The sequence below is a fragment of the Apostichopus japonicus genome, chromosome 14, assembly GCF_037975245.1.
Source record: "Apostichopus japonicus isolate 1M-3 chromosome 14, ASM3797524v1, whole genome shotgun sequence".
Taxonomy (NCBI): Eukaryota; Metazoa; Echinodermata; class Holothuroidea; order Aspidochirotida; family Stichopodidae; genus Apostichopus; species Apostichopus japonicus.
In genome coordinates, this window is record NC_092574.1 from 16,162,003 (window position 1) to 16,185,800 (window position 23,798).

The 23,798-nt window shown below is 37.9% G+C and overlaps 1 protein-coding gene across 2 annotated transcripts in view; it reads right to left on the reverse strand.

Annotated features, from left to right (window-relative positions):
- Positions 1-844: 844 nt before the first annotated feature.
- The window catches only part of LOC139980165 (uncharacterized), a 68,950-nt gene continuing 45,996 nt past the window's right edge, over positions 845-23,798 (reverse strand). The window contains exons 26-45 of one of the 2 annotated variants that reach the window (XM_071991610.1): positions 23,025-23,276; positions 21,608-21,856; positions 20,689-20,874; positions 19,819-20,420; positions 18,557-18,662; positions 16,245-16,406; positions 15,611-15,772; positions 14,601-14,762; positions 13,540-13,749; positions 12,835-13,076; positions 12,268-12,469; positions 11,307-11,564; positions 9,697-9,939; positions 8,985-9,208; positions 7,813-8,012; positions 7,045-7,175; positions 5,636-5,949; positions 3,652-3,772; positions 2,442-2,581; positions 845-966 (exon numbers count right to left, since the gene is read on the reverse strand). In XM_071991610.1, coding sequence (XP_071847711.1) covers positions 2,556-2,581; positions 3,652-3,772; positions 5,636-5,949; positions 7,045-7,175; positions 7,813-8,012; positions 8,985-9,208; positions 9,697-9,939; positions 11,307-11,564; positions 12,268-12,469; positions 12,835-13,076; positions 13,540-13,749; positions 14,601-14,762; positions 15,611-15,772; positions 16,245-16,406; positions 18,557-18,662; positions 19,819-20,420; positions 20,689-20,874; positions 21,608-21,856; positions 23,025-23,276 — 4,052 coding nt within the window. In that variant the 3' untranslated portion in view covers positions 845-966; positions 2,442-2,555. Of the gene's footprint in view, positions 967-1,575; positions 1,711-2,441; positions 2,582-3,651; positions 3,773-5,635; positions 5,950-7,044; positions 7,176-7,812; positions 8,013-8,984; positions 9,209-9,696; positions 9,940-11,306; positions 11,565-12,267; positions 12,470-12,834; positions 13,077-13,539; positions 13,750-14,600; positions 14,763-15,610; positions 15,773-16,244; positions 16,407-18,556; positions 18,663-19,818; positions 20,421-20,688; positions 20,875-21,607; positions 21,857-23,024; positions 23,277-23,798 lie in introns of those variants that run through there. The other variant, XM_071991609.1, reaches the window with a different exon arrangement.

Genomic DNA, 23,798 nt, shown 5'->3' on the forward strand with positions numbered 1-23,798 from the left:
CAACTGTAAGTTATTTTATTTAATTCTTTGACTGGGCCCAGATAAGCTGTATATTGTTTGTTATTCATAATTATAATTTATTTTGATCCAATCCAGTTGAGTTTTCCATTTTTATGTGTCTTGCTCTGTGTTTGGTGATCACACCAAACCCAGAGTTCTCTGATCAAGAACAAACATTTATTTTCAGTGGCTAACACCCTTACATATACACACGATGAACATGTACCAATGTTACCTATATGTACAAATACATGTCATTTGAGGTCAAATTACTAAACATTGTTGGATCTACATGAAACGTGGTGACATTCATCATATTGCCCTTGGGCTCTTGTTTATAAATCTTATTCCTATTGCAATAGTAGCAATACAATGTGTTTTGTTTTACCATTTAATTGTTCCTAAGTGAATAAGAGAGAATTGAAAATATTCGATGCACTTTTTTATCTACCTGTTTCAATCTTCCAGGGAAGTTATTTTGTTCTAAATTTCAAAGTAAATATTGAAAAAAAAACTAACCATTCAATTGTTCTTAAGTTAATATTGAATAAAACTTATAATTCAGAGAGAATTGAAAATATTCCATGCATGTTTTTATATTAATTTGGTTTTTCATCCAGTAATTAATGCACATAATTGTAATATATATACCAACTGGATATTATGCATGCATGCATGCATGCAAAAGTTTGTCAAGCAGAGCGCGTTTTTAAGATGCATGCGTGAAAACGTTCCAATTATTTGTACGAGGCTAGCTGTCACAGACACTTACCGCCACTTTCATCTGCTCGCCCAAGGACGAAAACTCCGCTGGAAACGAGGACTTCTCCGGTGACTTCAATGACCTGGTTGTGGACATTTTCACCATCGATGTAGAGTTGGAACAGCTTGGAAACGTAGTCGAAGGTCAGAGCAACATGATGCCAAAGGTCATCGTTAATGGCGACCCCGGAAAACATAGGCATACTTAAGAAAGAAAAGTTGTCATCTTTAATTAAATGCAGAATAATTTGTGTAACTAGTGTAGTATTCAGCATCAAAAGGTCTGGCAAAGACAGTTTGAAGTAAACACCATTTATCTATAGGATTTTAGAGTACAAACTTTTGTAATATATTCTAGTTAATGACCGCTAATTACGGAAGCAAATTGGCTTGGCAAGGGGAATGCCAAACTTCTCCCTTTCCCTCTCATGGAATTTTTTCCGGAGCAGAAAACTTTGTTTTCTTAAACTTGAATCATGTATCACTTTTGTTACCATAGAAATGATGTCCATTCCACTTCACCCTTCTTACAAACTACTTGGTTGTTTCTGTGTTGGGGATGTTTTGCAACCAGTCATTGGTGGCTGGTTTTAATGTAGATCTGAGTATTCATTGTAGAGTCACCACAAATCCTGTATATATTGAATTTGATAAATATACAACCAAAATGATATAATCCGACAGAGAATTCTCGGAGAGAAATATAAATTTTCACTGACCCTTGAACCACCACGGTCAGAGATGCAGGGAAGCCAAGAACAAGGTCAGCGTTACGCAGATCAAGATGACTTTCCCTCCCGTGATAAAATATGACAGCATTCGGACTGATCGTCCGAACCCACAGAGCTAGCGTGAAGCTTTGAACGATCTCTCGCGAAAAATCTCTCAAGCGGACATACTGGGAAGTTTGATTAGCAGTGAAAATCATGTCAAAGTTACTCTCGGCAACTAAATTAAAGAAAGAGAGATACATGATTTGACTCAAGACCAAACAAACACTAAAATTCTGCACAGAAAGTAACATGTTTTTTTTTACTTAGATAGAAAACTCAGCAATCAATAACATAAAATGGTGCTTTTGACTGGCAGTCGGAAGTTGCTCCTCAGTTCTCTTTTATGTTACATACAAGTGTTTACGTGCTTTCCCGGTAATGCGCTTCCTCGGGTGCAAACCCGATTAATTTGTCACACTTGTGAGAATACGCATGAATTCGCTCACCAGACTTATCCTGTCTTTATACATTTTCCTGCCTCATCATAGTTCACTGTTATAAGCCATAGGATCTGTAACAACCACTTGGTATGCTACATTTACCAGACAGCAAGTTTGACCGTGTGAGCTGACCTGGTCCAATCCGTGGCATTTACACCAACCAGCTGGACAGATCTCTTGACCCACTGGAGCAAGTCAGTCCATGCACCTTAATAGGCTATAGATCATCATCTATATAAATACAGTAGCTTTATACCAAATTTGCACAAATGAAATATTGAAACATTAAAACATGTTTGAAGTTAATACCTACTTTTAGGATTTACCACCAGACACACTACAGACTAAAGGGATCACTGTTCTGAACTTGATCAAGTCCTCTTTAACGTAAATGACTATAAGAGATGGATCATCATCTATGCATCGCAGGTATTACTAATGATCATCAAGTGAGGTATGATTTTACCTTGATCACAGAATTGACCGTGGAATCCGTGCCTGCACACGCAGGTGTATTCCGCAACACCGTCCTGACATTCTCGGGTACCCGTAGGATGGCAGAAGTTGTGTAAACATTCATCTATCTCCTCGTCACAGATATCTCCCCTTAGAATGAAAGTAAAAAATTGAAGAAAAAAATGGTTTTAATACTTCAATGGCATAACAACAGCCAGAAACATCAGAGAGATTAAAATACGTAAGTGGCTCATTAAACTTATTAAAGACAAAAGATGACGGATGACATACGTAACTTTAACGATGCTATAAGCAAGAAAAGAATGATGTTGTGTTTAAAGTAAAAAGTAACAAAGAACTCCTTTGATTTTGCTCCGTATGGTTTAATTTTGTTTAATTCAATTATGTGATTTCACCAAAGTTTGATCAGATCCCACCAGAATGAGATGCACAGGTCTCGATTCATAAAATTCAAAGCAAGGAAACTTTTCAACAACTTTGCATATAAATGGGTAGATGGGTGATATAAGTCCTGAAAGTGCCTCAGGATACTAAATGTCTGTTTCCTTGTTTCACTGAAATAGCAAACAAAGTCATTTTCATTGAGGGAATGTGGTTTAAAATTGCATATGAGAAAAGTGGGTACAATCTCACTCTCAAACATGGCAGCAATGGTATGTGAAGCTTCGTAGCTACCAGTGCCACAGAATGCAAACTTAGGGGTAACTTATTGGACACCACTATATACAAGGACATGAATGGCAGACGTTACACAATAAGACATAAGACAGGCAAAACACAACTAGGAGGGAGATCTGGACAGGTATATTGACTCATGAACTAAATAAAGGATTGGTTCTGTCAGTGACAGACAAGACTACAGATAATTAAAATGATAAACAGATAGATACAAGATATCTTATAAGGACTTACGACACTGTCAATGTAATTCTTTCCTTTTAAAGACATCAATATAAACAGAGAATCCAGATTGCAGTCGGCAAATAACTTAATTAGGAAGCATCATTAATCCAATGACAGAATCAGATTAAATGATGATTTATTTGTTTTTTCCGAAAACATCCCCGCTTTCGCGTACCTTCGACTGACTAAAGACGCGTCAAAAGATTCAGCTGCTACGTTTCTTAACCAGTCGATAGATGAATTTGACTGCAATGAATGAAATTATTAAATCGAAAACAAACAAAGGTTCTTCAAACCTGTATCCAGGAGAACAATGGCAGGAATAGTCATTGGTTCCATCAATACATGTTGCTCCATGCAGGCAGGGATTGGGATAACAATCGTTAATGTTCTTCTCACAAAGATAGCCTTCGTATCCTTCAAAAATAAAACAAAAGAAAGAAGACAAGTTAAAAGAAGTTAAACAAAACAAAAGGTCTGCGGGCAAGTTAAAGGTTCATCTTGATAATTATCAAAATCAGCGTGGAAGAAACACGATGATGCCAATTTGAAACTACGCATTCTACAGACCATGTAAACTGTGCCACTATTTCAAAAATTTTCGCCTAATATAATAAGATTAAATATGCAAATGACTTGAGAAATACCAATTGACAATGCCCAGCAAATTGCAACAATACACTCCTGTTTGTATTCTCTACGCAAATGGCTCGCCAAAATATTAGCACTGACTCTCAATCAAGCATTTTTTGCAATCGATCCAACTGCATGGAACTCGGTCCTCTCTGAACTCTCCCACATTTGCTTACTCCAATAATACCTCAATGTGAGCCCCTCTCTGTAAGTGTTCAGGCAACGAATCCCCTCCCCCCTCCCTCCTCCCCCCCTTTCCACATCCTCCAATTTCTTTATAAGTCACATGCACATCAGATAGAAATTTGGTGGGTTCATGTTTACCACTGATACAATCACATTGTACTTGTCCATCTACCACATTACAAGTTCCTCCATTCTCACAAGGAAATACAATGCACAGGTCTACTTCGTTACTGTATGTTAGGCTAGTTTAGAAGTATTAGCGCTAACACATCCTACCCCTAGTTCTTACTACTTACACACTATCGTTATGTTAGGCTAGCTCAAAGTTACGAATACGTCGCAGCGAACTACGGAATAATAAACAGTCTCACATTCGAATGCGATCACAAATATCGACTTTCATATGCGTATCCCGTAGATTTCCGCCGCTCACAAATATCACAAGCGTTAATTCCAAAACTTATGTCGAGCACCAGCAGTTACGAAGATATTATATATTTTCAACGACAGAAATGAGCTATAGCGATTTGAAGTTCGCACGTACGCAACGATATTCACATGGCACAATGTTGTACAGTGCAATGCGATGATGCGAAACTGGAAATGGTATTTTGAGTGATCGATGAGTGAAAATTGAAGTTAGCTTGCTGCAACGGGCCAGGCATTTTTGCCGCGTTGTGTCTTTGATATTCGAACAATTTTGTGGAACTTTATTGGAATTAAAAAAAAAAACGGATTTCCGTAAAAATACGGAAGACTTATTGGAATTAAAAAAAAAAACGGATTTCCGTAAAAATCCGGAAGACTTACATCCCTGGTAAACTGATGTACGTTTAGTGCGCGCTATTCATTGTTAGGCAGTCTAGAAACGGGGCTTTGCCGAACGTTTTTTGTTTCATAATATCGGAGGTTTTGTAAGTTAAACTTTTTAAAGATTGTAAGACAGATTAAATCTCTTTTCATTTTATAACAAAATATAGCTACTCTAACTTGTCATTTAAAATTTTCATCAGCTTCGTGACAATTTAAATTAAAAAAGTTGTCAGTATTTTGCATCCTCAACTGCGAATTTTTTTATCGCCAGACACGCAAAAAAATCCTTTTCCTTTTCCGGGGTCTTCGCCCCACCAGGGCCCTAGGGCGGTCCCCTGGACCCCACGCCTTTATGCTCGCACGCTACGGTGCTCGGCGTTTTATCACGATTTTCGCGAACGTTTAAACGTTTAAACGAACGAAAAATCGGCCGTTTAAACGTTTAGGTCTTTAAACGAAAACTCACAGCCCTGCTCTATTGCACGATTGTTGGTGGAATGAAAAGAAAAACAGTTTTCAATCCTTGACAGGGTACTTTCCTGTGAAAACTGAATTTTGTTGCTAAACCAGGCCATAAGTTTTTTTGACAATATGCAAGAATCACAACTAACTGTCCTTGAAGGTCGACATAAAGACAGCTTAAATTACCTCGTCAACACAGGTAGCACCGTGGTGGCACTCGTTGTCTTTGCAGTCGTCGACGTTGACCTCGCAACGATCGCCAAGTATACCGTCTAGACAGAAACAGGTAAAGTCCTCTCCGGTCTGGTCGAGAGAACAAGTACCGCCGTTAGAGCAAGGATTGGGCTGGCAGACACTTGTCCTGACTTGACACTGTCGCCCCTCTCTACCCCTAGGGCAGGTGCACTCATAGCCATTGACCCTATCCACGCAGGTACCATTGACACAGGGACTGCTGGCACATTCATTGATATCCTCGCTGCAGGTGTCCCCCTTATAACCTGAGATGGGATGAGATGAGATTTACCCTTCAACACAACTCCATTTCCTATATATAGTATGTTACAATCTCCTAGCGACAAGTGGAAATCAAAAGAAATTCTAACCATTTCCCTCTACAAGCTGATGCCAATCTATATCTATCCAATGTCTGTGTTTACATTCAGAAGATCATTTTGTTTTTAGTCTTATTAGTAAAAATTAAAAACCATAGAAATCTACAGCCACAGTGATTGACTCTTAACTATATAAGATAAAGTAAGATTGAGATACATAGACACTTGAATATTACATAGTGATTAAAAGTAACATAGAGATACATAGGCACTTGAATATTACATAGTGATTAATTACATTGAGATACATAGGCACTTTAATATCACATAGTGAAACAAAGTAACATTGAGATACATAGGCACTTGAATATCACATAGTGATTAAAAGTAACATTGAAGTACATAGGAACTTGAATATTACATAGTGATTAAAAGTAACATAGAGATACATAGGAACTTGAATATTACATAGTGATTCAAAGTAACATTGAAGTACATAGGCACTTGAATATTACATAGTGATTAAAAGTAACATAGAGATACATAGGAACTTGAATATTACATAGTGATTAATTACATTGAGATACATAGGCACTTTAATATTACATAGTGATTAAAGAAACCCCGATATACATAGGCAATTTGGATGCTTTTAAATCAACTTTCGTAATGAATCTGCTGTATTTCAAAATGAAACCGTGTCAGTAGTTAACCTAAAGATTACAAACATTCATAGCTGCTTACAAGTAGGTATTTTAAGTTGCATATCAAACTACATTATTGTCATCAAGATTAGGCAAACCACCCTTCAAGTGTTCCTGTCTAATTGTAAAGAAAGGAGAACATTTTATAGTGGTCTAACAGAACAATTCACATGAGTATAAATATATATAGAAAGTAAGAAGTGCAATAGGATTGCAACAGTTTAACATTGGCAGAGAGCAATCAGCTTGAATTTTGACATAAAAAATAAAAAAATCCAAATGCCAAATGCAAATGATATTCATATTATTTTCTACTAAAATAATAATAAATAATAACCTGGAGGACATATGCAGCTGAAACTGTTATGTTGGTCTTTACACGTAGCACCGTTATCACAAGAGTCTAACGCACAATCGTTAACACTTCTCTCACACTGCATTCCAGTCCAGCCGTCTTCGCAGACGCATCTGTGGCAAGGAATGACAGACCATCGACAGGAATTTATTCAGGCGTGAAGGTAGAATGTTAAGAATGAAGAATGTTTAGTCCACATTGTTTAATTCAATTTTGCAAGGCATAATAGTATTAAATTCACCTGATAACATTTTCAGGCGTTAAGGTAGAATGTTAAGATGAAGAATGTTGACTCCACACTGTTAATTCAATTTTGCAAGGCTTATTATTAAAATTCACCTAATAACATTTTCTATATAAAAGTCATGAAAAAATCATTTTATTATTTTATAAATATATTTGACATAACTAAGGATTACTTTTGAGTACCAAAAGGCACTGTAGCTCACACCAGATTTATCATTTGGATGGACAAAACTGTGTCTCTATGAATGAACCTATTAAGCACCTAAAATTAGGTGCCAGCAATTTTTATAACTCGCCTGCATCCAGACACAACCTGAAACAACCAAGTAATCTGCTGGACATTAACAAAAGCTCTCACAAATACCACTCTGGAAATAAAATCTAAAATACTTCCAACCACATTCACTTAAGTTTTATTCCATACTGAAGTAGTTCTCCATCTACACTGACCCCCCCCCCCCCCCACACACCCATCTCAATAAAAGCATATTAGGCTAAACTCACTCAAAGGTATTAATTTGATCAGTGCACTCCATGGCATGAACACAAGGGTTGGAAGCGCATTCGTCTATGTCTTCGTCACATAAGCGCCCTCTAAATCCATCAGCACAAACACACGTGTATGTGTCATTGCCATCTTGACACTCTCCGTGGACACATTCGTGAGTCTGGCAGTCATCCGTATTAACTTCGCAATCGACGCCCTTCAGGAAAATTTAAAAACACTAAGTATAAGCACCCTCTTTTTATGCCCATCCTCACACACACACACACATGTAAGTGTTGTTGACAACTTGATATTCTCCCTGCATACAATGTTCCACCTTACAGTCAACAGTTTTAACTTTCACAATTTTGAAGCTCCAAGGGACCTCCTAAAAGCCATATTACAGACAAATCTTCTTCTTGGAACACAAAACAAAATGTGTTGTGTTCATAGGTAAATTCTATGGGTTACTTGATTAGTGGCTTGGTCATTAAAAACATATTTTTTCACCAAAGCATATATGCTATAATTGTTATTATTATGTTCAGCACTACGAGAATTATTTCATAGTATGTTTGGCGCTATAGAAAAATTATGTATTATTATTATTATTATTTTAAATACAGAGATTATTTTAGTTATCTAAAACTTGCAGATTAACTGGCACCTAACCAATAGGCCACTTTCCCCCTCTTTTCATGTGTGTCTGCAGTTGTTTCATTGGCTTGTACTTCTTTTATAACGAGCCTTGTTACAACAAACGAATGAGGATATACATTTTGAGTGACACCAAGAGGTGACCTCGTCCAAAGAAGTTCTTCCTTCAGAATACAATCTGTTCATATACAAACGATAACAATCAATGTTATCACTCTGTCTTTTTAGAAAACAAAGTTCACAAATATGCAACTGGTTTCATCTGATAAAAAGTCTAGGATGAAAACAATAGATTAACAGTCAACGACACTAAGACAATGCATTGTCAATAATCTTGGTTCTTAATCATTTTAATTTTACTCTGCCTAATTTTCCCTCAGACTGCACTGCTGATATTTTATAGGTGCGCCAAAAACAAAAAGAGGGTCTTGGAGGTAGGGCAACACAGGCCAAAAATTACTTTTAAGTAAAAAATGAGCATATTATTAAAAGGTGCCTACTGCAGAACCCACTCATTAAGTTCTCTCCTTACCTCAAATCCATGGTAGCAATCACACAGATAGTCATTAATCCTATCATTGCAGATACCGTTTATACAAGGTAGTGGAGCACACTCGTTAAGGTCGACCTCACAATTCCCACCGCTGTAACCGGGCTGACAGGTACATGAATAATCGTTGACACCATCTGTGCAGCTGCCACCATTCTCACAAGGTTCTGACTTACATTCGTTGATGTCTTTTTCGCAGGCAACTCCTAGGATCGAAACACAAAACCTAGTGTTGGAATAACGTTACGATCAAACTTTTGTTCGTAAATTTAAAAAGAAAAAAAATCTCTAATTAATGTTAACAAAATTTTTCATAGTTCAAACAAATATATCATGCTTTTACTGTGCACGTTGTATTTTGATTTTTGCTATTCCTTTTTAAACTGTCTTTTTCAGACTTGCAGCTCATTGGACACTTTGATTATTGTGTACATTTATATGTAAGGATTCTTAGATAATTATTTCATGTAGCCTTCAGAGTCGAATACTTTAAGGCACCATGTTAAAAGTAGGACATGAAGGAGGCTGCTGTACCCTGCGGCTAGTCTGCATAAAAACATGATCTCTTTGTGCTGTGCAGTTTCAAACGTCAGCCACTGCCCATCTGTCGAGATAATCTCTATTTGTCTGGTAGAGGCAATCTTGCAGCTGTTGCGAGCTTTCTATATTTGTGCCTAAATCAAACATTTCTTACCGTTAAATCCCTCGGGACAGGAACAAAACTTGGCTACATTCTCGCCATCATCATCCTCATCATTACAATGGCCGCCATTTTGACAGAAGCCGTCTCTGCAGATGACCAAGGGCGTCTCACACTGGTCTCCTTCAAATCTCAGAGGACATATGCATCGGTAAGAGGCACCATCAGGGGTACAAGTGCCATTGTTCTCGCAGGGTGATTCATCACAGAGGTTTACAAACTGTTCGCAATCTTGACCTGGATGAGACACAAATAACTCTTTTCTAAAAATAGCTGACAGACTGCTTTGTGTAAATTTTGACTGATTCCACTTTGGGTGGCTTGATGGAGCATTGGTCGATTGTACGTTTTTTTTCATCCGCAGATAATGAATTTTATAAAGTTTGCTTGACATGACACAGACAAGCAAAATCTCAAAAGATTACAAACAAGAATTGATTCTGTCCTTCCCAACTCATCTACAGATGGAAGTTAGAATACGCCGCATAGAAGATTTTATCTATTACTAAATGCACAGGGACTTTAATCCCATGCTAGACCGATGAAGACACCAGCAACAACATGCTGAGATTTAGCTGTGCATATATACCCAAATGTGAAATGATTGAATCTTGTAGCTTTGACAAGCTTTCACTGTAAATCATGATCAAACATATATATACTGATATATTACCAGTAATAGCTGATACTACCTAGATGAAATTTAGCATACACAGCATAGAAGATATTATCCATTACTATATGCACAGGGACTTTTATCCCATGCTAGACCGATGAAGACACCAGCAAACAACATGCTGAGATTTAGCTGTGCATATATACCCAAATGTGGAATGATTGAATCTTGTAGCTTTGACAAGCTTTCACTGTAAATTATGATCAAACATATATATACTGATATATTACCAGTAATAGCTGATACTACCTAGATAGAAGTTAGAGTACACCGCACATAAGATTTTATCTAATACTGAATGCACAGGGATTTTTATCCCATGCTAAACTGATGAAGACACCAGCAACAACATGCTGAGATTTAGCTGTGCATATATACCCAAATACGGAATGATTGAATCATGTAGCTTTGAGAAGCATTCACTGTAAACATGATCAAATCTATATATTCTGATATATTACCAGTAATATAGGATACTACCTAGATGATAGTTAGCATACACCTCATAGAAGATTTTATCTAACACTAAATTCACAGGAACATTTATCTCATGCTAGACAGATGAAGACACCAGCAAAAACATGCTGAGATTCAGCTGTACATATACCCAAATGTGGAATGGTTGAATCTTGTAGCTTTGACAAGCTTTCACTGTAAACGCGATCAAATATTACTCAAAAATTCAAACACCACAATTCAATTTTTTTTTCTGCTCTATAAAAGGCCAGACTTGTTTATAATGGTACTTGTAATGGGTTTTGTGCTTTAAGCTGCACTGTCCTCACTTTCAATGGGGCTTTTAATTTCAACACCAACCCAGGTTAACCTTAAATACTTACAAATTGCATGGTAACAGAACATGGCTCAAAATTTGATTAAAATATATCACCGCAATAATAGGTTGTCTTTTTACGTTGGACTCCTTTACCTGTAAAGTTTTGGTGACAGAGGCAATGATAACCAGACAGTTCATTTATGCAACTTCCACCATTGGAACAAGGTTGGGTTAGACAGTGGTCAACGGAATTTTCACAATAGATGCCAGCATAACCAGTGTCGGTGCAATCACACGAAAAGCCCAATCCATCGTCACCCCAGTCTTCGGCCGTTAGGCTGCAAATTCCATGTGCGCATGGTGTCTTGTCACAAGCAGTCGCATCCCTGTCACATAACCGACCCGCCTTACCTGAAGAGGCAAATGAGCAAACCCGCCTCTTTCATAAACAAAAAATGTGTCATCTCTAATTATGTGATGCTAGAAACATGTTGTATAGTGTTGCTAATCTCTGAACACCACATTCTAGTGAAATTATCTCTCAAAAACACACTCTTGACAGTATCTCGTGCAAGACTTCAAAAGAATTATTTAGCATATGTACGTGATTTAGACTTAACTGGTATGAGGTGCAACTCATCAGTGCAGAAGATACACTAAGGGCAATATGTTAACAGGATATTGAAACTAGATTGGGATATATTGGCTGTCAACCAGCTACTGATGAAAACTTCCCAGAGAAAACAATTTTCATACAACAAAAAAAGGGGTTCATGAGATTAAAGGAGAAATTTATCTCAGAAGACATAGCCCTTCTGCTATCTGCTTCTGCGATCATTTCTAGTGGCAAGAACAACAAGGCAAAGAAATACAATATCCATTTTAAAATGTGATAATTGTGCACATTTACCCTACAGACTAGGCCTCTACCCAGAAATGGTACCACCCGTACCAGTGGCATACAATAAATTCTTACAGAAGGGAAAGAGATGATACCTGAAAACTGAATTGCACAAAAATCTGTTGCACTCTAAATGAAAACCTACAATATGACCCCCTAGTAACAAAATGAGTAACTGACTATCTAAGGAATATGTTAGCTGTGCTATCATACCGGAATGACAGACGCAGGTAAAGTTGTCGCCTTCTTCGGCACAGACTCCATGGACGCAAGGATCTGGGTCACAGAGGACGAGGTCAACTTCACATATTGGGCCTGAATATCCTGGGGTGCAGGAACACTCAAAAGCATTCACCAAGTCCTCACAGGTCCCACCATTGACACATGGCTGGGTGTGACACTCATCAATATTATCCTGGGACAAAGAAGCATGACACAGGGGTGCGTAGACTTTTGAAGTGTGAAATCTCAGATGTCATAAGAAGAGAGAGAGAGAGTATGACAAAAACCAAACTTGTGATGGTGGATCTCAAGCATATCCTGAATGAAATGATATATTCTTGCATATTCTGTTGTACATTGTACACATTCATTTATCACCATAGAAGTCTTAATTTTTTAAATATTTTTTTCAACAAAGTTAAAAAAGAGCATCTGATACAAAATTACAAATTTTTTACACTAAGCAGCCCTTTCTTTCAGCTAGCCTAGTCTTTCAAGCAGTTGGGGAAAAAAATTGATTAAATGCAAAATGTTATCTAGGGTTAGCCATCCTCTCACCTCACAATAATCACCAGTGTATCCTGGTGGACATGTACAAGTAAAGTCAGCCAGGACGCTATCACAGCTACCGCCATTCTGGCAAGGTTCATTCTCACATGGCAAGATTTCTTCATCGCAGAGTTTGCCGGAATATCCGTCCAAGCATTCGCAAACAAAGTCTCCCGGCGTGTCTACGCACGTCGATGCGTGTTCACACGGTGAAGCCTGGCACTCTAAGATGTCCACAGAGCAGTCATCACCTGCAGTTAAATATCATCATGTGACATTTCTCATTAACCCAGCTCCTATTTATGGCTGATCAATCAATTCATCCACTACTCCATTCCTTCAAAGACATACAAATGTGTCTAAACCTATGGCCAGTTCACATTAAAGCAGCAGGTTAAAGTCAACTGAAGAATGTTCTTACTCCTTCATCCAGAAATCAAAATGCAAATATAACACATTGTTGTTAGTTGAAAGTTTGTGCATGGGCCAGGGTAGGTAAGAGAAGGGGGTAGGAGTGTGGGTGGGAAGAATTCACATTGTCGTCAAAGATACCTTAATCAATTATTTCTCTTTGATTTATGTAGACTAGAAAAAAGGTAACACAACAACTCATATCCTATTAGACTTATCACTTTCACTTTCAAATAAGTTAAAATTAAACCACAAGAATGCGCCCCAGAGGATTTGGTAAATTGTAACATCTCAAATCCTAACCTTCGTATCCTTCTTGACAGACACATGTATAAGTATTGACTCCGTCCACACAAGTTCCACCGTTATCACAGGATAGGTCCGTACAATCGTTGATGTTTACCTCACAGTACTCTCCCTGGAATCCTGCAGCACACTGGCATTCGGGGCCTTCAATGAGAGGCAGGCAGGTGGCACCGTTCTCACAGTTATTTTCCTCACAGGTAGCCGTCACTGAAAGAAGAAAAAATAACAAGGATAACTACTAAACTGGTGTTGCACAAGAGTACATTTAAGTCTTTGTTTTTCTTCCTCAATTCTAAAATGTTACAGCTCCCTAAAAAGGGCATCTCATGTTTAACAGAGAAACTCCTATCTTTAAAGCCAAAAATCATAGCTCCAATACCGTATTTTCCAAAAGGTAAAGATATGTAGTGATTAAACTTAATTCTTTCCTTGTTAGAAGAATGCATAATCCATGATAAAATGTAAATTTCATTACTTCTCAACATAGAAACCTAAACACAAAATCAATTTCATTCATTCATTCCCCCCCCCCCAATTTTATCTGTGAACATACTTTTTAGCTTATATGTGTCACTACTCTATATTCTATCTGTATTGAGTATTGTTTTGTTTCATGTTGAATTCTCGCTATAAGCAACACTATTAATTCACGACCAGCTTTGGGGCAATTTACTAAACATTGTACTTTCATCTCACACTTCAAAACACTTGTACTGACAGCATGAGCAGTATGAAATTTCTTGTTTCCGGATATATTCAGAACTGTCCATAGAAGTGCTTGGAAGCATGATATTACCATAGAGTATAAAGTGGTATTATCATTAGAAATTTAATGCTTTATTTATGAAGCAAGCTCTTTAATTGAGAATTATGTGAATATGATGAATTTTGTCAAATAGAAGGCAGTCACATTATCCCATCTGGTCAATGTTCTTTTAAGTTAACATACTAAGTTTACAAAACACAATATCCATAGAACCATTCGTTTTTTTCTTTCAAGAAGGATGTCGTGTATGCCAGGATGTGATCCTGATAGAATGCCGCCGTTTTGACCTTACCATTGCAATGTTCCACATAGATTGCTCCAGGCGACACTGTGGTCGTGATTCCTGGGCACAGGTCACATGACCTCTGACCAAAGTCTGGTTGATAGTATCGAACTGAACACGGCTGACAGGGTTCAAGACCTGTCTCTGACCAATTGCCTTGACCGCACTCAACTACAGAACAGAAAATGTGGAGGAAGGATGAAAATCAGAGAGACAAGAATTAACAAAGAACATAAACCAACACAATCCTCAATATGTTTGACAGGAGTTCCTTACTAATTAACAATTAATTAACTCTTCTTAACTCACTTCTTTGCTATAAATTGCAGACATTTAATGAAAGAGAAAAATCTTCAGCCAAGAATCTAATATGCAAAGAGTGCAAGGATAGGTACATTGACAGTGAGGTATATCTAGGGGAAGCTTTGATATCTGTTTTGAAATGTAAGCTCATGAATCATGTCAAAGAGATGACAGTTTGTTGAATATTCAATGTCACTGTTTAGTAATCCTTTGACTTAGGTGAACTCAACCCCCACACCCCCTCCCCTTCCTCCCTTCCCCTGAGGTATCGTCTAAATATTGTTCATAAATAGCTGTGTAGCCAACTGTAGGCATGACTTCCACTTGACTCGTGATCCTGATACACAACTGGCAACAACAGAACATCGATAGATCAGGTGACCATATCACCAGACGTCAGTTCCTTGGCAGCTATGGGCCTATGTTGCAAAAAATCCTTGACTGTTATGTGTACACATGGAATCCACTCTTGACCCGGATAACACTACTGGCATTGTGAGAAAAATCAATGAATCACATGATCACATCACCTGTGGGGCCAGACATCCACCTTGATTATTCTCTTAGGAACTGACTCAGGATTTTCAGTCTAACTGCGGCCCCCATTTTCAAATTTACAACCCTGACGATGTTCCTCTTTTATGATTTTTTACCCCCACACTTTAATAGGGAGGGAACATAATTAAACACTTGCTTTAATTCTGAAGAACACTTACACAAACATTGCAGAACCGATGTGGAGCCTTTTTCAAGTGTTTTCTGTGACTGAGGACACTCAAGACAGCTGTCACTATTTTCGTTGGGTTGGTAGAATGAAATTTCACACAGGGCGCATGGTTCAACACCATTGCTGGAATACTGACCAGGTGTGCAGACAGCTGTTGATATTTAGCATAATTTCTTGTAAATATAATATAACTGCTACTAAAATGTTGAAACACAAAAAAAATCCTTTAAGCTTAAACATTTCCAGAAAACTCAGTCCAAGGACCATTTTGAATATTCCAAATCTATATCAACAGTTAGTACATTTCATAAGATATTTTTGTTTTGTTTTGTTATGATGATCAAATATAACCAGAAAGCCAGTTGGCTTACTGTGATTCCTTGCCAATTGAGATTAAACATTTCCAGAAAACTCAGTCTAAGGACCATTTTGAATATTCCAAATCTATATCAACAGTTGGTACATTTCATAGGTTTTTTTTTTTTTTACAGAGCAATGATCAAATGTAAAAATGAGCCAAATATAAGTGAAAAGTATTACTAATGTTATTAATAAAATTGGGAATGAAAATATTGTAAGGGGTGATGATTCTTGATGACTTTTGAAAGTGAACAGGAACTCACGCAAGCACTCGGTTACTTCCTGGGCACCTTCGTTGATGGTGACTGTACCCTCAGGGCACTGTTTACAATGCGTTTGACCTTCACTATCTTGATATTGACCGATCGGACAGAGAAGACAGCTAACTTCAACATCGTCATAGTAACTACCAGGTGAACAGGGAACTGCAAATTAAAAGTTAATACAGGATAATTTTATCACTAGGGTTTATAGTAACTTTCACTGCCATTTTGCTCACCTTCCCTAATACATTTTATTGGCGCCAATTAACATCTGACTAAAATTATAGTAATTTGATCTGTTTCCATGGAAATATGATTAAAGTGCCAACCCCTTCTTGGTCTTCTAGAATCAACCTGGTGCGTCTTTGAAACTACAAAATGCTAACAGCAGACAACGAAACTACGACACACTAACAGCAGACAAAAGTTTGACATACTTACAGCAGACCATGAAACTACAGAACACTAACAGCAGACAAAACACTAAAACACACAAACAGCAGACAACAAAAACTAAAACACACTAACAGCAGAAAACGAAACTACAGAACACTAACAGCAGACAACGAAACTAAAACACACTAACAGCAGACAACAAAACTACAGAACACTAACAGCAGACAACGAAACTAAAACACGCTAACAGCAGACAACAACATTACGACACACTAACAGCAGAAAACCGAACTACAGAACACTAACAGCAGACAACAAAACTAAAACACACTAACAGCAGACAACCAAACTACCATACACTAATAGCAGACAACGAAACTAAAACACACTTACAGCAGACAAAGAAACTACGACACACTAACAGCAGACAAAGAAACTACGACACACTAACAGCAGACAACGAAACTAAAACACACTAACAGCAGAAAAGAAACTAAAACACACTAACAGAAGACAACGAAACTACAGAACACTAACAGCAGACAACGAAACTACAGAATGCTAACAGCAGACAACGAAACTGAAACACACTAACAGCAGACAACAAAACTACAGAACACTAACAGCAGACAATGAAACTAAAACACGCTAACAGCAGACAACAAAACTACGACACACTAACAGCAGAAAACGGAACTACAGAACACTAACAGCAGACAACGAAACTAAAACACACTAACAGCAGACAACCAAACTACCACACACTAATAGCAGACAACGAAACTAAAACACACTAACAGCAGACAAAGAAACTACGACACTCTAACAGCAGACAAAGAAACTACGACACACTAACAGCAGACAACGAAACTAAAACACACTAACAGCAGAAAACGAAACTAAAACACGCTAACAGCAGACAACAAAACTAAAACACACTAACAGCAGCATGAAACTACGACACACTGACAGCAGACAACAAAACTACAGAATACTTACAGCAGACAACAAAACTACGACACACTAACAGCAGACAATGAAACTACAGAACACTAACAGCAGACAAAGATAATAGGAAACAATATCAGCAGACAACAACGACAACATATTATAAGTTACTAACCGCAGACAATGCTAGAAACTATGACACACTAATAGCAGACAACGAAACTACAACACACCGACAGCAGACAACGAAACTACGACACACTAACAGCAGACAACAACAACAATACTATAAATTACTAACAGCAGACAATGAAACTATAAAACACTAACAACAGACAAAACAAGCAGACATTGAGGGGAGTATCGAGAGCACTATCCGTTTCTATTGAACATAAGTAGCTACCTAACAAGAAAGAAAGCAGAGGGTGCACTGCAAAATATGAAGTAAAGCAGACCAAATAAAAATAATTCCATCAAATCAGGGATACATTGTTATATCATTTACTCTTTCTCAAGTAAAAATCATTAAAACATGGACAGCTGTTCCTGTATATCTCTCCAATCTATAACACTTACAGATCATCGCATCAACTATAAATATTAAATACACAGCACTAATATTAGGTATGTAGCTTACTTTGCTCATAAAATTGTCGAATTGATCAGATGGAACTGTCCATTTTCAAATCTAACACTCTCAGGTAGAGTTGTTGAAGTTTATATAATAAAAAGGATAAACAGTAACAACAGAAATAGAATATAGAACTGATTTAAACAGTCAAATTTTGACGAATTGGAAATTAAATGTTCAAAGTTTTTTTAGCTTACAGAAATACATTTTATTTAATACACACATAAACAGTCACTATCTCATACCATCATATCGAGTACAGTACTTTTGTGGTTGCCAAAAGTTTTGATCGAGGTGGAGGTGAGGGGTGGGGATAACTTAATTACATTCAACTTACCACAGGACAATGTTTCCCAGCTGACAAGCGAGCCTGCTTCACAAGATGGTGCAGGAAAATCATAGCTCAAAGAATCTTCTTGTACATCCAGATCTAAATCTGGCACCTGCATAACCACAACAAATATTGTTCAATGAACATTTTAGCTTGCTGAACAAGAACAAAAGTTTCTTTCAATTTATGAAAACTGTTATCTTTTGGTATTTTGAATTCCATTTCAATTTGGACGAATTTTAACCATTTCTATTGCATAATTCTTGGATGTCCATATTCAATTGTTTGTCTAAATATATTGAATTCAGAGGTATTTATGTACTTTTTATACTAGAAGGATCTCCCATAGGTGCAAACTGAATAAAGTTACATATTTGTTTTTTAATTCCATTAACAAATTCCAACAAAACTCAACCATTGCTAAAGTAGATGGTACGTATGTAATTCTTACTTGTCGATATATAAAAAGAACAAATTAAAAGTTACTAGTTTTTATATCTTTTTTTGATACTAATAGGATCTCATTTAGAGTTACATATGAAAAGAAAACTTAACACAACAGATGAAGAAATAACTTGTATTTCACAAAAAAATGAGGTGGGGGGGGGTGCGGACAATGGAACAGAAGTAGGTCTACAGATGGAGCAGAATGCTACGTGAGTTCTCTGGTCAACATTTTATTGCAGAGATAGACTTATGAATTCATAAGTGACACAGTTCTGGGTTTCATAGCTTTCTCATTGATGACTACACACAACATTAGGTGAAAAACATCTCAACAAAATTTTGTTTTTAAAAAAAAAAAATAAGCAATTGGGGGGGGGGTTATTTAGTAACAAACGTGATGTGCACTTTGCAGCAAAGTTTTAAACATCATACTTTTTCACATAACCTATTTATAGTAAACCCACACAGGATACAGTTTTGCTCTAACTTCTATGTGGAACAGTTAACTCAACACACTGATGAAAGTTATCAAAAGGATAACTGGGAGATATTGTTTTGGACTGTTCCCTTGCTAAACTTCACAACATGTCACATGTACACTAAAAGTATATATAAACAAGAATAATTTAAAATATGTAGCAATTAATTAATTGTACAACTTTCATAATATAAATCAGGCTTCCCTAGTGTAAGATTCCAGATTTACCTATTGACAAGAGCCAATACTATACTAACCATTAAAAAGAATGAAAAGGTTATGAAAATATCATAGAACCTCTGCATTTTCATGTGTGAGGGGGATTGTGGGATATTTTACTTACATCAAGAACCAGTTCACCTTGTACTGCCTTTTCCTCTAAAACATCGACAACACTATAGAGGGTGTCCATGGTTTCATAAGCAGTGTCCTTGTACAACGCACCGTCCAAGGCCAGCTCGGGTAAATCCGCAACTATCTCAAATGATATTGTGACAGAGAAATCTAAAAGTGACCGTTTCTCTCTCATCTTTGTCTCTCTTTGAGATCTTCTTGCATCTCGCTTTGCCACCTGGTTCTCGAACATCTCCATGACGACGGACCTCTTGCTGTTACTCGCGATGCGGTCTTCTGCCTCTCGCAGGAGAAGATGATCGGCATAGTTTAACATTTCAAAGCTTCTCTCCGCGCGTCCACCCTCGAGAGGGGAACGCCTTTGACGCCGGGGGAAAACACCCCTCCCCGGCGTACTTGCACCGCAGGTGACCCTGACATTTTCAGCTCGACATTCTTGCCATCCCTCGCATACATCTGCACTCAGAGCCTGATCGGACAAGAGCTCAATAAATGCCTCCTGAATGGCCCGTTGTGTATCCGGGTCGTTGCAGTCACCACTGAAGTATTGTAGCTGTGAGGGTAGGTTGAATTTGCTTGCACGCTTTCGTACTAAATATCCACATTTAATAGAAAAATAATTACAGGAAAAGAAAAAAAAAAGGTAACTAAAAATTATGAGTAAAACGAGGCTTTCAAATCAACTCTGTCAGGACATATCAAGCTAATTAATTAACTGAAAAAATGTCTTACTAATTGCAATGGAAAAATAGTAGCTATTTGAAAACTGTGAGCCCATGATATCACAAGGAAATCATAACACACCTACATTAACATGGAATTTATCAATAAAAGACCTAAATAAACAGAGAAAACTCACAAACACAATCAAGAACTCTGAGGCTAGACCAGGAACCAGAGGCACCGCACAAGAAGAATGGTTCGTATCGACCTGGCGGAACATCAAAGGCATCACTGCACTGCTGGTTACAATACTGGCCAAAGGCCCACTCATCACAGACGAGGGCGCCATTCTTTGGCGCATTTAGCGGCGGACAGGATCTTGCTGCAAATACAGATGTGAGAGGAACAAAACCATCATAGTGTAATGGTTAAAGTACAGAATAAAAAATAAAAAAGGGATTTCTGTGCGTATAACTTAGCGTCATTTCAGTGCTTCTCCTTTATGCATCCCCCTTAAAGGTGGGCAGCAATGTAACATTTAGAAATAAACTTGTCCCCATCGATAAAGCAGCTGGTTACCCATTGATAAAATTTACTTAAAACTCACTTTTTTCTTTTTAGGATTTTACTGTAAATCTATACTACTTTTAAAATTTTTCCTTCGTATATATGTATTTACATATTTTTTATATTAATATTTAAGCTGTGTCAATTTTATTCTTCATATTCATATTTTAAGGGTTTGTCATTATGTTGTCATTGTAAAGCACTCTTGAACATGCTTAAGCATGAAAAGAGCGCTATATAAATTTGGTAAAATAATAAAATTAAATAAAAAAATTTACACAGTTCTGTAACATCCCACCAGATCTACAAGTCTGAATGAACACTGGTTACTATTTACCACATACAATCCCAGACTGTTCACATCACATACACGCCAAGCCAAAGTATTCAGCAATGACCCCCGTAAATCACACACAAACACATCAGGTATATGCCCCAGTGAATATTGATTACTGATGATATGTCATCATAGACATAAAGGTCAAACATTCAAGTGTTGATAGGGGTGATTTTGTAGCAGCCGTTTCAATCTGTTCAGGTCCACTTACGTATCACTCCGACTGTGAAACGGCATTGCACTGTTTTACCGTTATTGCTGTTTGTCGCACCGCATAATATGTTGTGCGATCCCCATGGCAACCGAGTATTACTCTCAAAGTTACAGCTGACCAGCAAAGCACCATTGTCTCCTGATGGCTCAGAGAACACAGGATCATCCCACGTCACAGATGTCAAATGTCCTGTGGCCTCGACTACGATATCCTCGGGACAGTAATCCACTTCTGGGAACAGGTTGTCTGGGGAGAACATAAACAAAACACTTGCCTGTCAGTTACACAAATACTGTGTACAATGAGTGAATGTTACACATTGTACATGGTCAGAGTTATACAGCCAGCCACATGGTGATGGAAATTTAGGTAGATTTGAATGTAAAGAAAAACAAACAACTTTCAAATTTGTTACCCGCAGTGCATTGGCACTTTTAAATTGTACAATACTGGCATAGCTTGCAGGGCTATTTGCTTTTTGTTGCAGGCTGAGGAGAGGAAAAGAGAGATTAAGAGATGGGGAGGCGAGGAGGAGATGTGAAGTAGCACAGCATAGGGAAGAGGTATGGAGGCGGGCAGGAAGAGGGGATCGAGGATGGGATGAAGAAGAGGCAGGAGCAATTTGCAGAAAATTGTTGAAATTTCTAATATTGATCATTGTACGGAATTGTTATAAGAATCACAGTACTCTACAAAGTTAGAGGGAGGAGTAGAACGGGAGCAGTAGTGAAGAAGGTGGGCAGGAGTGGAGAAGGTGTTCAGGAGAATGATATAAGGAGACAAGGAGAGGTGAGTGGTAAAGAATTAGGGGGAGGCGGGAAGGAGGAGGCAAGGAAGAGGCAAGGATGGGAACAGGAGCAGTAGTGAAGAAGGTGGGCAGGAGAATGATATAAGGAGACAAGGAGAGGTGAGTGGTATAGAATTAGGGGGAGGCGGGAAGGAGGAGGCAAGGAAGGGAACAGGAGCAGTAGTGAAGAAGGTGGGCAGGAGAATGATATAAGGAGACAAGGAGAGGTGAGTGGTATAGAATAAAGGGGAGGCGGAAAGGAGAAGGAAGGAGGAAGAGGCAAGGATGGGATCGAGAGCAGGAGTGAAGATGGTGAGCAGGATTATTATATAATCAGACAAGGAGAGGTGAGTGGAATAGAATTAGGGGGAGGCGGGAAGGAGGAGGCAAGGACGAGGCAAGGAAGAGGCAAGGATGGGAACAGGAGTAGTAGTGAAGAAGGTGGGCAGTAGAATGATATAAGGAGACAAGGAGAGGTGAGTGGCATAGAATTGGGGGGGAGGCAGAAAGGAGAAGGAGGGAGGAAGAGGCAAGGATTGCAATGAGGGCAGGAGTGAAGAAGATGGGCAGGAGAATGATATGAAGAGACAAGGAGAGGTGAAGTAGCATAGAATTAAGTTGACTTACTCTGGACAAAAACTTGAAATGAGCAGGAAGCCGTATTATTTGCTGCATCATAAAACTCATATCTGACCACGGTGGTTTCTGTGAATATGTAAGGAGAGGTTATGTCTGCTGGCGTGGTTCTGACATCGAGCGGTTCACCGGAATTATCTCGAGCGGAAGGAGTGTCAAAGTAGACCTGGGCTCCCACCATTCCTTCATTCAGATTGGCGTACTGGTTCCCTGGACAAACTTCAATGATTGGATTAACACGATCTACAATAAATGAAAAAAGCATGCTTGTTTCATACGGCATTTCTTGGGGAAAAACACAAACGGCATAAATGCAAATGTTACATCACTAAAGAAAAGTGGTTGAAATAGTGAATGTTTCATTTTGAACAAATGTTATCATGTACCCACTATCTAGAAACACATTAATATCAAGTATTAATTTCTGAATTTTGGTTGTGGAGTAATAAGCATTTGGAGATTTTCACGTTTGACCCCATAACCTCATTACTATTCATGAGATGAGCACCAAAATCAATAGGGTTCATCTACTCACTATGCAAATATATGTACCAAGTATGGCTTCAATTTAACTTGTCGTTAATCAGTTACCGTGTTTACAAGCTATTTTAGTGAAAATCAACTTCCCTAATAAATATGCATTACATCAACTTAAACATATATCACCATGTACCCGCTATCTACCAACATATTAATATTAAGTGCAATTGAATTCTGACTTTTCCTTGCGGAGTTATTAGCATTTGGAGATTTTTACGTTTGACC